Source organism: Lolium rigidum, chromosome 3, assembly GCF_022539505.1.
Source record: "Lolium rigidum isolate FL_2022 chromosome 3, APGP_CSIRO_Lrig_0.1, whole genome shotgun sequence".
Taxonomy (NCBI): domain Eukaryota; kingdom Viridiplantae; phylum Streptophyta; class Magnoliopsida; order Poales; family Poaceae; genus Lolium; species Lolium rigidum.
In genome coordinates this window covers 96,769,078-96,785,060 of record NC_061510.1, presented here as the reverse complement: position 1 = coordinate 96,785,060, position 15,983 = coordinate 96,769,078, and the positions used below count along the sequence as shown (strand labels likewise).

Sequence of the window (15,983 nt, the reverse complement as noted above, 5' to 3'; positions counted from 1 at the left end):
AGTTTCTAAGCTTGGCACCCCCATCGATTTCATCTTAGATTCGCAACTGAATGTAATGGTTCATGCTATTCCAGTTTTAATGTTGACAGTCTGAATACACACAAGTCTTTACCCAAAACCTCAACAAATTACTGATGCTTCACAAATATGGTGATATTTATCTGTTATTTATTTTTTATTTATGAAGAAAAAAACCCATGATTTATATCACTAATAACACTGCACAATGCATCAGTTGCTTCGGAAGATCAACTCTTGACGGGACAGATCATCCTGAGGTGTTCATAAGTCAGTCATTTAGAGAAGACAATGTCAGCTTCAGAGTTCAGGATTCCTTACCAGCCAGTAAGATCATCATATGCTCCAGTCAGTCGCTTTAAGTTTCAGTTGATTTAAGTTTATTTCTGAAGATACAACCGCAGTGTAATTTATTTACAATAAGAGTGAGATGAAAGAGCTCATTTTGTTTCATCAATGTGTGAGTGTCTGCTTTGTTTATCAAGTAGTTTACTAGATTAGAAAATGCGACTGTTCTGTGTTGTGTTGCGGCTATAGTTGACTAAAATGGATTTTTGCTCTATAAATACCAGTTTTAATGAATATTCCAGCAGTGTTTCTTCAGTTATGCAATTGGAGCACGAAAGTATGCTGCAATATGCATACTGAAGGAACAAATGCCAAATGAAATAAAATCAGGTGGCTCATGATATTTGGGTAACAAATAAAATAAGTACTCTTACCGCATTTTAAACCTTTTTTTTACTTCTTAGCCTTTGTTTATTGGCAATATTGCAAAAATCATTTGTAATCTTTTTTGTAGTTCTGCGTTGCCGTGTTTCTAATCCGTACATCCTATGGTTAATTTCCACTCTGTTGTTCAAATCACCTGATCGTTTATACGCATAATTGTCGTGACAAAATGTGTTGTTTGAGTTCCAGAAAGCAAGTCAAGCCTTATCTTGTGTTTTTAATGAAAATTTATGTAGGGCCTCCCTCTGGCTCTCTAAAAAAAAGCATGTGTTATTCTCTTCTAAAATAAAATAATTACTTGCATGCCATTTGGACAAGATGGTGCCTGGCTAGCTTGCGTGTGATTCCTTAAGGCTAACTGTTTTAAAGAAAAATATTTTAATACAAGATGAGACAACAAAGTCAAGAAAAGATAAGCTAGACTTCTTAATTTTATTAAGGAATGTTAATCATCATACGAGAATATAATTTCTTACGTAGCACCTTTATCAATAACAAGAACCTAATATTCTATTGTTAAGATCCTTTACTGTTGATTAGAGTGATACTATGTGCACATAAATCTGCTTGTGTAAAAAAATCTCCTTTTCTTTTCTTTTTAGTTGAACTCGAGTTCTACCTGTCTCGTTACCACTTGTCTGTTGCTGTATGCTAAAGTATTCTTTTCATAGGTATCATCTTCGCAGCCTTCGGAGAATACAGGCCAGTTCAAGATATGCCGATGTGGGGAGGGGGACCCAAACTCCCAGAGTAGTGAAACGGGTGATAGCCCGCCAGCTGCATGTCCTAACTGCCAGGTTTTTCTGATCGTCTTGCACTCAAAGTTTATTTCACAAAGTTATCCAAATGACCTTAAGCTTAATTAGCAGAATGCGTGTCTATAGATGTTTACATAAGCTGTGTCACTGCTATTTATAGTGGCAGGTTTACTATTCTTAAGTCTCAGTTTTCCTTGAATGAGCATGATCACCATGGGAGTCTTTAAACTGCTATTGCGAAATCATGCTATTAATTCAGAATTATGTTCAGTGGCAATTTTTTATGTATATTTGGTTCGCAATTTTTATGTATATTTGGTTTCTTTGTCCTTCTCTTATGTGCATGATAAGTTCCATGACCAAATTAAATGTTTTTCAAGTGCAGGTTCTTAAGAGTGGACATTTGCTGCTTTCATCTAAAGGTATGTTTGGATGACCATTGTATTTTAGCATGGCTAGATGTATATTTATCCCTCTTTTGTACCTGCTATTTGTTACATCTAAACCAGATGTTTGTTGTAAGGACTGATGTCAGAAAGCCTCCAGGTCATATATCTATGAATCAGGATACATTGTCATTCCAGTGAGATAACATAATTAATGGAACTTCAAGCACAAAAGAAAAGCAAAACATGTCGGCCTGAACTCACTACAATTGTGACAATGTTAATCATACCATGTATGATGGAGATTTTAGTTTACGAACATGATGACTGTAACTTGTACTGTTGTATCATAGTTTAGTAGTTAGGATATTAGCCAGTTTGGTAGGTGTATAATCATTTTGACTGACACATTAAGTTGGAACTGGCCATGACCTTGTCAGTTCGAATGAGAGGAAAGTGTTGAGAAAAAGACACCTGTAGCTAGAGATGTTTCAGTTAATATTCCTACCTATTGTCTAGATATACCAAGAGAGATATACTGTCTAATGAGGCTACTATGAAATACTTACTCATGGGATAGTTCATTTTAGTTGCTCTTGTACTGAATACTAAAGTCCAGCAACATACCATATCTGTTTATTCTCTGATAGCCTGCACATAGAGTAACATGCAGTTTTAGCAAATGTTACATCTATAGGCTAATGTAAATATCTAATTCCTTCACAATCTCAGCCCAATGAAGAACAGAGTCACGCGAACAAACATGCTTGATGTTTTTTACTGAAATTGTCAAGGAACTTATGTTTCGGATCAAATTGTTTTTTTATTCATCGCGAAAAAAAGAATCCATATTTTACTTGTAATTTTTTTTCAGCCATTTCTTAAATTCGATCAATTTTAAGATTGGAAATTCTAAATATTTGTCGCAACACTATTCTTCCTATTTGATTATTTGTGGTACATAGCAGGGATTGGTTGGACAACATGGAAAAAGCGCTGGTTCATTCTTACAAGGGCATCATTAGTGTTCTTCAGAAGTGACCCGGTAAGAGGCATTAAAGTACTTTGCTAAACTTATTTGCATCAGCTATTCACTCGTAAAGCTCCTGTGATTGAACTACTTTGTTCTCCAAGCTTAAACAAACTTTATTTGTGAAACAGAGCACACTAATGGTATGCACACCATTAGATTGTAAATTAAAAAAAAACTTTAAAATGCCAAACTGCTAGTTGATTGCTCAGTCCGATATCTAATTATTGTAGCAAATACACTCCCAAATCTTGATAGCATTTTCACGCATGAGCTACTGCTTAGACCCATCTTTCTGCAAGCCTTGTATCACTTTACTAGTCATTGCTGTGTGACTACACGGCGCAAAGTGTTTTCCAGCTCTACTAAGGTGTTAATTTGCATCCTCTGGGTATGGATGGTACTTTTTTCCATTTGATTAAAAGAATACTCTTTTAAATGTTCACTGACGGCGATGCATAGTCAGACAGTAAACTGCAACTCTCTGGTATGGTCTTTGTCCCGTTTTCTATTCCCAGTCCATTTTTTTTCTGACTTGGACCTTATTTCTAAAATTAAATTACTACTACCATGATTACGCTGTGGGAAATTCCCTATACGTGCCACATGGTCCAAGAAGGACAACAACTGGTGCTGCTCCAGCCAGTGCAACCAAAGAACAACAAGTTCCCGGTAGTACCTACTACCTCTGTACGTGTTTAATCGACACGGGCGTCAGTACGTATTGAACTACTACCTGTGCACTCTCGCGTCAATTAAATCAGTCCAGAGGGAATAGATTGGAGTTGGGCTATCTCTTTATATAGAGGGCCCATTGGGTTATAATAATTACTCTATTAAGCAATTAAGCAGTCTCACATCGCTTTCTCCCAACTCCCTTCTCCTAGTTGACCGCTACATTACCGGGTTCCCACAGTTACTGGCCTAAAACCACTATTTTCCACAGTTACTACCTCCAATGTTATGATACCAAGTTCCCAACAATGATCGAGAATAATGTGTCAAGCATACTTGTTTTTGTACAACACCACTTATAATTTATAGATATTCAAATATACTTTTGATATATTCAGAAATAGGATACTAGGTGACAAAACACCTTTAAATGAGAATTTGGCAACTTTTGATCTATACCATCTGATAAGCAATACCAACCACTGGAATATTTGACCGTGGAATGCATGCAGCTCTGGGGAAACTAGTAATCTGTCATTCCTTTCTGCTGGATGTGGTCCCACATACTGATCAATGGCACATGCTAGTCCTGGATAAGTCTTTTCTGCGCTGATGTTGTATTAGTACTGTACACTGTAATCTAGTATACTTCTGTAAATTTATTTTAGGGATGTACATGAATGCAGCTAAAGAGAACTGCACATATAACCTGAATTCGTTAACAAAATGTTTCGAGCAAAGAATCAGAAGTCTAGATACTGAATCAGTTTGTATACCTTGTTACTCAATCTGCTTGCTGTGGTTGAGTAGGGGCATAATTAAAACAATAGGATTACACTGTAGGGACCTCCCCTACGGCATTGCAGTAAAAATAAAAAATACGCCAGTCGAAACAAATTAAACTTAGTGAAAGGCAAGTTATGTCAGCTAATGGCATCTCATTGCTCAGTTATCCCAACAAATTAGTGGCTGCTTTGGTCTAGGCCATAATCCTAAACAAATAACGATGCAACTTAGGAATTCAAGCTTTATTGTGAAGCAGAGTATATAATTTTTCTTTTCATACTACTACTAACTGAATAACGGAAGTGACAGAAAGCAAATAGCAAAGGTAGGATATTATTGACTGTTACCAAGTACTACTACTGATGCATAGTATGTGACATTTGTGAGAAAATATAAAGGTATTAGGTTACCTCTAAACATGACAGTTGCTTCCATGTTCTGCTTTACTTTCAGAATCAACCTCCCAGAGGAAATGAACCAGTTGTTACACTTGGTGGAATTGACTTGAATAACTCCGGAAGGTATGCATTGAGAATTGAAATTTTCATGAAAGGTTAAATTTCATGTTATCCGATAAACATATAATTTTGATCAATGTTTCAGTGTTGTAGTCAAAGAAGACAGAAAACTTTTAACGGTGTTATTTCCTGATGGCCGTGACGGGCGTACTTTTACTCTGAAGGTTGGTTGTACATCTTGTAAAATTTCTTGCATACTGTTTTTTGCATCCTTGTTGAGAGGATTGGCATTGTTTCATAGTTGTTCTGCCGGCTGTGAGGATCAGTGAATAGTGGGGCAACATGGGTGGCTGTGGGACTGTAGCAATGGAAAGTGTCAACCCTGTTGTGATGGGGACGGGCATTTCTCTATTATTATTTAATATACAATTTATCGTACCCGTGTGGTATTGTTGTAGGAATTTAATGGTGCTTTTTTCCTCCAAGCAGGCAGAAACTACGGAAGAACTCAATGAGTGGAGAAGTGCATTAGAGAGTGCTTTAGCGCAGGCACCAAGTGTAGCGAATACAGTGGGGCAAAATCCAATATTCAGCACTGATGGAACAGAACCTTCTGAAGCTCCAACTGAACAGTGTAAGCTATGTTAGCTTTCACTAGCTTCTCACTAGTTAGATGCTACACTATTTCTAGAAGCCTACATGATGTATTACAAGTTGTAATTATGAGCTTTTGCTCGCAACCTAGCTGTTGTGGTATTTTTTGTTTTAGCAAAAGATCCAACTTTATTGATTAACTAAACAAGTTATATTGGACTGAAGAACTGAAACAAACACACAAAGATCCCTGATAAAACCGAAAGTTACATCAAGGCCCTTTGAAGTCATTTTTCACATTTTGCATCTCAATTTTCCTCCAAGCCTATGGCGAAGAAACCATAGAAAGATCAAACCTGTACATGATGGTTTAACCTCTTAGCTATTACAGTATTTTGGGTTAAGTGTATATGGGTTTTAATATAAATAATGGACAAGCCACAGTTTTTGCTGTATTGATCAAATTCTGTATGTCAGTTTTTTTTAGACTTCATTTATATTTTTCTATGAGAACAGAACTGTTTGTCATTTCATTTCAAATATCTGGTAAAGGAATGGAAAAGCCTGTTCAAGACTTCCATTTTGGTATTCAACTTCATTGTTTACTATTAAAAAATCTTCATAAATCTGTTGATGGTTGGGAAATTTTGGGCCACTGAAAAACTGAAGTTTTTAAGAAAAAAAAAATGCAGTTTGAATGTCATGCCTGTTGACCTATTGTCCTATGCTAACATAAGCTTATACACATCCACTTGATCAGGGCATGTACAATCATTTTCTGTGCAGATCCTTCTGTTGTTCATTAATACAGCTGCATTTTGCTCTTATAGAAACTGCATTATGCAGATCTGAGTAAATTCATTTTTGTGTGCCAGTGACAGATGCAATTTGCGTATGTCCTAAAATCAGGGGCAATAATCCCTGAGTTGAGATTCTGTATGGCATTGTGATTTACTTTGTAGTCAAATGTATACTGTCTAATTTATTTTTCTTTCCCGTGCGTGTGCGAGTTCGGATGAAATCCTTATGTTGCACCGAAATAAGCAATTTTCTTGTTTCATTTGCAGCGGAGGATAAATCGTCTGTCATTGGCAGACCTGCACAGTTTTCACTTGTAGATCCTGATGGTAGTCCATCTTTCCTGGAGAAGGCCTTGAGGTTCATTGAAGATTATGGTAAGTGTTTTTCCTTGGTGTCATTAATCAGTACATTATCTAGACTGACTTTGCACTAAGTTTAAATTCATGTCATATTGTCCTGGTGCACATTAAAAGAAACCATGCAGAAGCATGACATTTTAAAATCTCGCAGTTCAGTAATGAGCGGAACACACTCTGTTTGTAGGTGTCAAGGTAGAAGGAATCCTCCGTCAGTCTGCTGATGTTGAAGAAGTCAAACGCAGATTTCGGGATTATGAAAAGGGTGATTTCTCTTGGTCTATTTTTAAATTTTATTTAAGATGTTTATCCTCTGACAATTGTGTGCTGGGCTAGTTCACTTGTGTTGGCATATGTATACTGTTTAAAGCTGCATCTTCAATTTTATTTTATTGTGTAGGAAAGAACGAGTTCTCCGCAGAAGATGATGGACATGTTATTGGTGACTGTATTAAGGTGTTTATTTTTCAACACCGACTTTGATGTCTCGAGGAATATACTATGTTCATATATTTTCTGTAACATTTGTTCCGCTCCAATTTACTACAGTGTATCCTTCGGGAGATGCCAGCATCCCCAATTCCTGCATCATGTTGCACCGCGCTGGTTACAGCTTATCGTAAGAGTGTCTCAGAACTTTATTTACTTATTCACTAATAATAATACATTTCACAGCTTAAGAAAACTGATGCATAATCGCAATGACTACGTTCCATGGAGTATTGTACCAAAAAATCAGCAAACAATATGCCCTTATCCATAACATTTTGATTTGTTTGGAACATAATAAACTGATAAGACAAATGATGGTGCAGGAGCTGACAAGACAAGAAGACTTGATGCTATAAATAAAGTGGTATATGAAGTTTTCCCAGAACCAAATCGACAATTACTCCAGAGGTATTTACCTAGGATGCTTTTTGGTTTAAAAATTTATCAACAAAATTTCATGTCTTGGATTGTCATTCTGTAAGAATACATCGTCATATGTTTACATTATTCTAATGGTTTTATGATGAGTCAAATGTAACCTGTATAGCAATAACAATATCGAATTCCACCAACGGACACCAAACTCATCATCTTTCTTATAGGATTCTTAAGATGATGATGGTCGTTGGATCACACAAAGCTGTGAACAGGATGTCTAATTCTGCTTTGGCGGCTTGCATGGCACCACTCCTTCTTCGACCTCTTCTTCTTGGTGAATGTGAAATTGATAGTGACTTTAGTATGGCTGGGGATGGTTCATTCCAGCTGCTTCAAGCTGCCGCAGCCGCCAACCATGCTCAAGCTATTATTATCATTATGCTTGAGGAATATGATCAGATATTTGATGTATGATCTTTTTCCGTTGTCATGTTCCTTTTTCTGTAGTTAAGCTGCTTGAAGTTATGATTACTAATTCAACAGTTACCTATGTAGGATTTGGAAGAAGGTTCATGTTCTTCAGACGCTTATACTGAATCTGACGATGGTGATGTTGACAAGGAATATTCCACGGATAACGAAAACCATGATGACGATGGTTCTTATGATTCTGGTGAAGATGACATTGAAGAAGACTTGGATGATAATTCTGAACACTCTTCTGGCGGCAGTGAATGTGATGCCAATAGCAGAATTGATGCCAAACGTGACAAGGTACGCTAATTGACAGCAATGGTATCAGTTTCAAACGTTATTGGTGTCAAAAGGTCCTGCAAAGAGCATGTTTCGTTACAAAAAGTAGTAACCTGCTTCTATTCAACGAAAGAGACTATGGAAGATCTTCTCTTGGAAATGGTGATACTTGATCTTATCAAAATTAACTGCACTGTTTTCAGTCAAATGCTATGGTCAAATCGTATGTTCAACATGTTTGTTCATTGGGTAGTGTCTTCCCGATGTGCAACTTGTCACTTTTTTTTTCTAAATCTGGTAAAAGAGTATTCTGTTGAAATGCTAGTATTTTGTTGGTCAAACAAATTAGATTATGCTTTCATATTCAACTTGCCCATGAGTTCATCATGTGCGCTGATAAAAAGTCAACAGTTGATTTGACGTTTTCATCATAGCTTAAAACCGATGTGCTAATCTCTTACAGGGTACTTATTATTATATATTTCAAATATCTTCTTGAAGCTTGTAATTTCATGCTTGCATGAAAAAACCTTGGTTGCACTCTCAGTAGCTCAATGGTCTGGGACATGATATAGGAGACTACTGTTTCTAATACAAACGACATACATCTAGGTGTGTGTTTGAGGAAGCCTTGAATAGCTAACTCGTGTTCTTCAAACATACAGATTGTCCACAACTATAGCTTTGTGTCTCTGACTTGATGCGCTTGCGAACTTCTTTGTCTCCCTTACACTTCCTCTTGTTCCATATGTTAAGACCAATATCTCATGCACTGCATGTAATGGCAATGATCAGATTGGCCAACCTCCTGCAAAAGCGGCAAGAACAGAACATGGTGCGGAGAAAGAATCAAATGCATCCACAGATAATATTTCAAAATCCCGTTCAGCATCTTCGAGAGCAAAACTTCTGAAGTCAAGCAGCTCAGCTAATAGGAGCAAAAGAACCTTATGGGGCCGTACTTCAGTAAGTGCAATTGTTATTTGCATAGTTCTGCTTGCCAATGCTACTAGAATAATCATATAGTTTGACTAGATTACTACTTTATTTACAGGCAAGAAAGGACCTGTCAACAGAGGAGGTTGAGTGTTGCAGTGATGATGAGTAAGTGGCCTGCTATTCACTCCTGAGATGCACATATAATTGTGCTGTTTATTGGAGAGATAAATTAATTGCAAAGAGCAACCGGTAGTATAAAAAATGAAAAATCACAGATGTATGACATGCTACAACAAGTTTGCAAACGTTAGTGCAAAACACAGCCATTTATGAACTGTACAAAAAACATCTGTACATATTGCTGTCGTATCCGTCCTTCATGTCTTATATATTTATACAGTTTAAAAAATAATAATATAGCTCATAGATGGTCATATGTGTGCATGATTTTTTCAAGTGCACAGATTATAGCACATGTTGTACATCCGTGGATTTTAAATATGTCTCTTCAAAGCACACAAGTATATGTGAACAACTGCACAAAATGTAGCATGATGATTGCAGATTTTGCACAACGGGTTGCACACGTAACTCGATTTGAAAACATGTAATTGTGCATTTCAAAAGTATGTGAACAATCGATGATACACAGCATGCTGAATGTGTGCACATGAAAAAGGTCATTCACAAACATGGCCATTTGTGAACTGCAAAAGCAGATAGACAATTTCCATTTTAAGTCCTGGACTTTTTGGTCTTTCCATTGCTAGGTGAATAAATTTTGTTGTTTGCATCTGCAAGATTTGTACCTTCTATAAACTTGACATACAGATTGAGGGTTACAAAATGTGTGGATTTTTTTCTTATATTGGTAAGAATCCACGTGGTTTGAATTGCATATTTGCACATTAAGAATGACTCCCAAAGTCTGCAGATGTTGTAGGATGCACCTGTAATGATCAAATGGGCATTGTACAATTAAGGCACAAGTTCTGCAAAATACAAAAGAAAAGCTTCATGTTTTGTCTTTGCACAATGCACATTTAATCATGTTTTGTCTTCTTTGCACTATGCACATTTAATCATATTTTGGACAACTTTATTCATGTTGCTACCATTCCTTTTTAGATTCTTCTGAGATAACGAGTACTTTGTGGAATGTTATGTACTCACAAGAACACATTGTTTTTTCCACGATATTTACCATTAAGACTGTTGATATCTTTTGCGTTATTATTTTTCTAATTTATTTTCTGTATTAGGGCTCTTATTGAGAAGCTTGAGAACAACAAAGCTGATCTCCAATCTAAAGTTTCAAAGGAGGTACATCCTTTTCCCCTAGAATCATACATAAGTTTGATATCAAAAAAATTTATATGACATGATGTCGTGTATTTTACAGGTCAAAGAAAATGCAAACCTTCGGGCAAGTCTAGAAAAGCGAAAAGAATCATTACATGAACGCCGTATAGCACTTGAAAAAGAAGTAAGGTCTTAAACTCAAGGTTTTTATTTATTTTCCTACAAAGAGAACACCTTGGTCACTTGTTTCAATAAGGGATCATGACACCACCGATGAAAGCAAACTTACAATATATGTGAAAAACATCAGAAACTATAGGGGGGAGGAACATTCTGCTACAAGTTATTAGCACAGATACTATCTGAACATCTGAACTAAAGCAATGTGACCACAGAACTAAAGTAATGTGACCACAGAGCAATTTCACCATTATAATCACAAATACTATCCAAATATCCAAACATCTGTAATCTGCCTCCTAGGAGGATTGTAACAAACTCTATCTTTCCAATGAAATGAAACGCAAAAATCTTTTGCGTTTTCTTGAAAAAATGTGACCACAGAATAAATTTAGATTATGGTCTTCACATTTTGTAACCAACCACTTAGAAGGACTTTAAACCAACTCCTATCTCTTCAATGAAATGAAATGAAAGTATGAAACACAAAGGTCCTTTGCGTTTCTCAAAAAAAAATATTTTGGTGTCAACAAATGGATTCTCTGCATTTTACTCAAGGTTTGATTATGTCATTCCTTAAGATGAGCCATTATTCACGATGCCGAGGGAATTTACCCCAAACATCTGACTGCCTTGTCAGTTGAAATGGAAAACTACTACTGAAATTGCATTGTACATCCAGAAAAATTCTCAGGAAACATGATCCCAGGCAGATAATACAGTATTATATCAAACTAATCATTCCATCACTTCTTCCCCTTTTAATGCCTGATTAGCTGCATAGAAAGCAGCATTTTCTTGCTGCTCATACTCCTCCCAGACATGATATTTAGTAATAGGACAGCATCCTACATCATAGCAAAAACAACCAAGCTAACAGTTCTGGCGCAGTATGATGTTTTTATCCAAACATGCGAGTCTTTGCTGTATTTTTGAAAATTATATTTGACTGGATGTATCTAAAAACTTAGTAGCTCGCTGTGAGCTAACAGCACATGCTCAGACAGCCCCATTTGGCCACATGATTTTCATAATTGACTCAGGCCACAATCTGAACCATGAGCCACCATGAAGCACAATTGATGTGACAATACACATGATTTATATTAAGTTTCATGCACCCACCAGTAGAACCAAAAATCCGAGCTAATGGAGAATGTTGAGAAATCCACGTATACTTCAACAACCTACCTCACGTGTGGCTCAATAAGGCCAAACGTGGACGAAAAGAGGGTGAGCATTTTTTTTCTTTATAAATTGCGAAAGCCAAGCTGATACCATACCAAGTTTCATGCACCAACTAGTAGAACCAGAAGTCCAAGCTAATGGAGGAGGTGGACAATACTTTAACAATTTCCACTTCTCGCCTCCTTTCAAATACTGTCAATGTTTCTTGCAATCATGGTAATGCTGAGTACTTATCTTTCTTGGTACTATGATATATTATGGCCTGGACTCCACTGGCTATGGTTATAATGCTACTAAAACCTTTAAATGCGACTTTATCATTGCCATTTTCATCATAAATCAGACAATACAATTTACTATACATTTCTGACACTATGGGGACTTAAAGGTGAATCCTCTTGTTCCATCATTTTAAACTACTTTCAGTTGATGGAGACTAGCAACCCCTCCTGATAGACAATTGTTTGGCACTACAAATTATAACTCACTACTATAGTGTACTTTCGATCTCCTGGAGTTGTTTTGGTATACTTTCCAGGGTAAGTTTTGCAATTACTGTTCAATAATAATATTTTGTGCATTCAACAGGTGGAAAATTTGCGAGACCAGCTGCAGAAGGAAAGAAGTTTGAGGACCTCATTGGAGTCTGGGCTGATGAATATGCGAAGAGGGCAGGTGTCCTTCCCGTCATCAATAGACAGCAAGGTACTCTTTAGAAGCTGTGTTTATGTTTCGTTAAAGCTAAAATTCTTTCCACCATTTGAAATTTTCTTCTTGTAAAAAAAGACTAAGGCTGATCTTGAGGAAGTTGCTGCTGCTGAAGCTGATATTTTGAACTTGAAGCAAAAGGCTTGTGATCTCCGTGGACAACTCAGCAGCCAGGCCCCGCTGGGCTCCAGCTCGCTATGCGAATCATGCAATAAAAGACTCATAAGTAGTGAAAACCCACTCGAGTAAGGCTTTCTTGCTAGAGCATTTCATAGCATTTTTTCTATCTATTTAGAGTTCTAAGTTATGGAGAGGAACATACTTTTAAAAGACTTATACCAAAGTAAGCTACTTTTCTCCAGGGAGAAACAAGAGATTAGCTCCTCAGCCGAAGCATCATCGATCGCTGGGTTCAGTTCTGTACCTCGTTTGGTACCCGGTACTGGTGGCATGGTAAGACCATAAGAGGCTTTTCCTTCCATTTTGCCAGAAATGGACTGTCTGAACTGCTACTCTGCTGTAACGTCCCTATGAATGGTCTAATATTATTCCTAATATCTGGAATGGAAAATGTAGACTGTATAAGCAAGTTAGTCATGGATTTGTCCAGATATTTACAGATAAACAAGAAGAACCTGATATGCCTGAAGTGTCCAGTAAAAACTATACCAAAAGAACTAAATGTCCTTGTTGTCTTGCATGATTCGAAACTGTAGACACCAAAGAAAATATATAGATTACGTAGCAAAGAATCCAGGCTCATTGAAGTTAAGGATGACAGGACGAAAATATAACCTGGTTGTGCTTTTAGTTCTTCGGTTGCTCAGTTCCATTGTTCTCATTTCAGGCGGAGCTTGTCGAACAATTAAGGAGGCAAGCTACACAGCATTCATCTTCAACAGGTAAGCCAGCTCACCAGCTGCAACTGAGTACTAACTTTTTAACACAACAAATGTTGAGGTGGTAATATCTATAACCATACTTCTTGATCTTCATTTAGAACAATTGTGCCCAAAAAAGCAAAAGTTAATAGAAATGATTCTAGTACTAGTAGTTTAAAATGCTTGATTTTTCTCAGGCGCTCAAAGATTGGCAAGGCAAAACTCAAATAGCCCACATCTAAACAGGCTTCAAGGACCGAATGCGTATTCAAGTATTAGAACGGAGGTAATCTCTATGCCTTACTAAAGTTTGTCGGTGCTTCTGCTGCTGCTGCTGCCAGTTTATGGACTGAATTTAAGCAACTACATATACATTCAGGAACCTGGGGGCGGACCACCAAATGCATTAGCTAAGCTGACAAACCGGCTCAACTTCTTGAAAGAAAGAAGGGCACTGCTTGCAAGCGAGATGCAAAACTTAGATATGGCTCGCCCACCAGCGGCACCACCTACTGCTCCAGCTCCAAATAAAGACTCAACATGAGGATTGGGAATAAGATACTGCATCATCTTTAAGATAGAAAATCAAATAGTGAAGGGGTGCACATACGACAACATCAGAGGGACTACTGTGAGGCGGAGATGCACATGGTGATCTTACCATGAGCTGGACCCAGTTCAAGATGCGTGCTCGTGTATTTTCACTGGAAAAGGAGCATCTCTGCTAGTGTTCACCAACATCACTGATCGCATGAACTGCCAGGTTTTAGAGTACTGTAATTAATTAACCACTCAGGTTTACTGTGTCTTCATAATGATATGTTAAAGTATTGTAGCAAGATTGACTGCCGATCTGCTTTGCATTGTGGCTTGTATAAAGATATCTTTATAAACTGAACCACAGCCAGAGTGCTCTTCCAAATACAGTTTACCGGCAGTTTTTTTGGAGTTCTTGGTAGCTTTAGGGAGTTTCACTCTGTCTTCGCTGCATTTTGGATGGCCGTTCCTCTGCCACAACTCAGAAAGGGATGGCAGTTCCTGTGCCACAACCCAGAAAGGTGATCAATATTTCTCGTTTAAAGCTATTATGTGTTTTTCGTTGATGTTTAACGGTTTCACAGTCGATGGCTGAAGCATAGCCTCGTTTAAGACTTTAGTCATCGATATGCCTAGAGCATCTAAGATGCACTTTGTGAGGTATGTCGGTGCGGGTTGCCGCTTTTTAGGGACGCCTCTGCCCAGCAACGTCCCCCAAATGGCTTTTAAACAAACCTGCAATTTGACATAAATTTAAATTTTCATTCAAATTTATTATATATTACAAGTTTGGATAAAAACAATTAAATTTAACACTAGACAACTGTCCTACTCGCTGTCGGTTGGTGGGCGTGATGGCCCAGCTTCGTCATCGTTCTTCGTCCGTGTCCTCCTCTCGTTCTCTCGCGTCTGCCTCTATCTGATCTGTTGTCATACGCTCACGCCTCTGTCTCTCCATTTTAAGTGTTGCATGATGGTGAACTTCGTATTCTGGTCAAGCTGCTCAGTTTGCGACGGTTTTCTTCGGCGAGTGTACAAGCGTTTGGCTCAAGAATCCTATGTGGCTCGGCTTTTTTTTTTTGAAGCTTTAACAATAGGAAAGGCTCCTATTGCTTTTGTATATTAATTAATAGATCCCACTTGGGGCAAAGTCCACAAAGATTACGTTGTACAGGATGGGACTCAAAAAGAAAAGAAAAGAGAGATTATTTGCAAAACTTGAAATAAAGGGATGCAGGTCTTCCTTAGTCCTATGAATTAGTAGGGAGAAGTCCCGAATGAACCTTCTCTTCCAGGATTCCAATTCTGGTGTGATGTTGTTGAATAAGAAGTTATTCCTTTCTTTCCGGATACTCCAGGCTCCTACTATGAAAATTTCCATGAACATGGGTCTTGCCCATTGTGGTTTAGCTTGCTCAATGGTCTGGAGTCTATTGCCATATTGCTGCCAGGAGATGTTTAATGTTGTCCAACATTCCTGGCTAAAGGGGCTGTGGACAGAGGTGAGGGCCTAACCTGAGGTAGAAGGAGGCTGCAGGGAGGAACTGTCTCTTCTTAGGGTTACAGAGATAGAAGCACCTTATATAGGTCAGGACTGGGCTGGGCCAAATGGGCCAGAACAGAGAACAAGAAAACAACCCAACAGACACACCAACGGTTGTCCAACACTCCCCCTCAAGATGGGTGATAAATGTCAATCATCCCCATCTTGGCACAGGCTAGATTACATTCCTTTGAGCCCGGTCCCTTTGTTAAACGATCCGCCACTTGTTGTCCTGATCTCACATAAGCCAATGAGATAATCACTGCATCAATCTTTTCCTTAATAAAGAATCTGTCTATCTCCACATGTTTAGTTCGCTCATGCTTGGACAGGGTTATTTGCTATGTTTATGGCAGACATATTATCACACCACACTTTCAAGCTTCCTTGCCTTAAAATTTTCAGCTCTCTTAGAAGGTTTCGTACCCCACAACATTTCACCCGGGCCACTGTGACATAGCTACAGTACTCGGCTTAGTCTGTTGATT

General features: G+C 37.8%; 1 protein-coding gene across 1 annotated transcript; it reads left to right on the top strand.

Moving 5' to 3' along the window:
• Positions 1-309: 309 nt before the first annotated feature.
• Positions 310-14,342, top strand: LOC124697754 (rho GTPase-activating protein REN1-like). Its single transcript, XM_047230298.1, has 24 exons — positions 310-345; positions 1,422-1,547; positions 1,894-1,930; positions 2,863-2,939; positions 4,839-4,906; positions 4,989-5,067; positions 5,333-5,477; positions 6,505-6,612; positions 6,782-6,859; positions 6,995-7,050; positions 7,144-7,213; positions 7,410-7,494; positions 7,689-7,932; positions 8,020-8,238; positions 9,013-9,183; positions 9,272-9,321; positions 10,419-10,479; positions 10,559-10,642; positions 12,415-12,531; positions 12,613-12,779; positions 12,897-12,987; positions 13,382-13,436; positions 13,613-13,701; positions 13,795-14,342. The coding sequence occupies exons 1-24, from the start codon at positions 310-312 to the stop codon at positions 13,957-13,959; spliced, it is 2,478 nt and encodes an 825-aa protein (XP_047086254.1). The 3' UTR covers positions 13,960-14,342.
• The last annotated feature ends 1,641 nt before the right edge of the window (positions 14,343-15,983 follow it).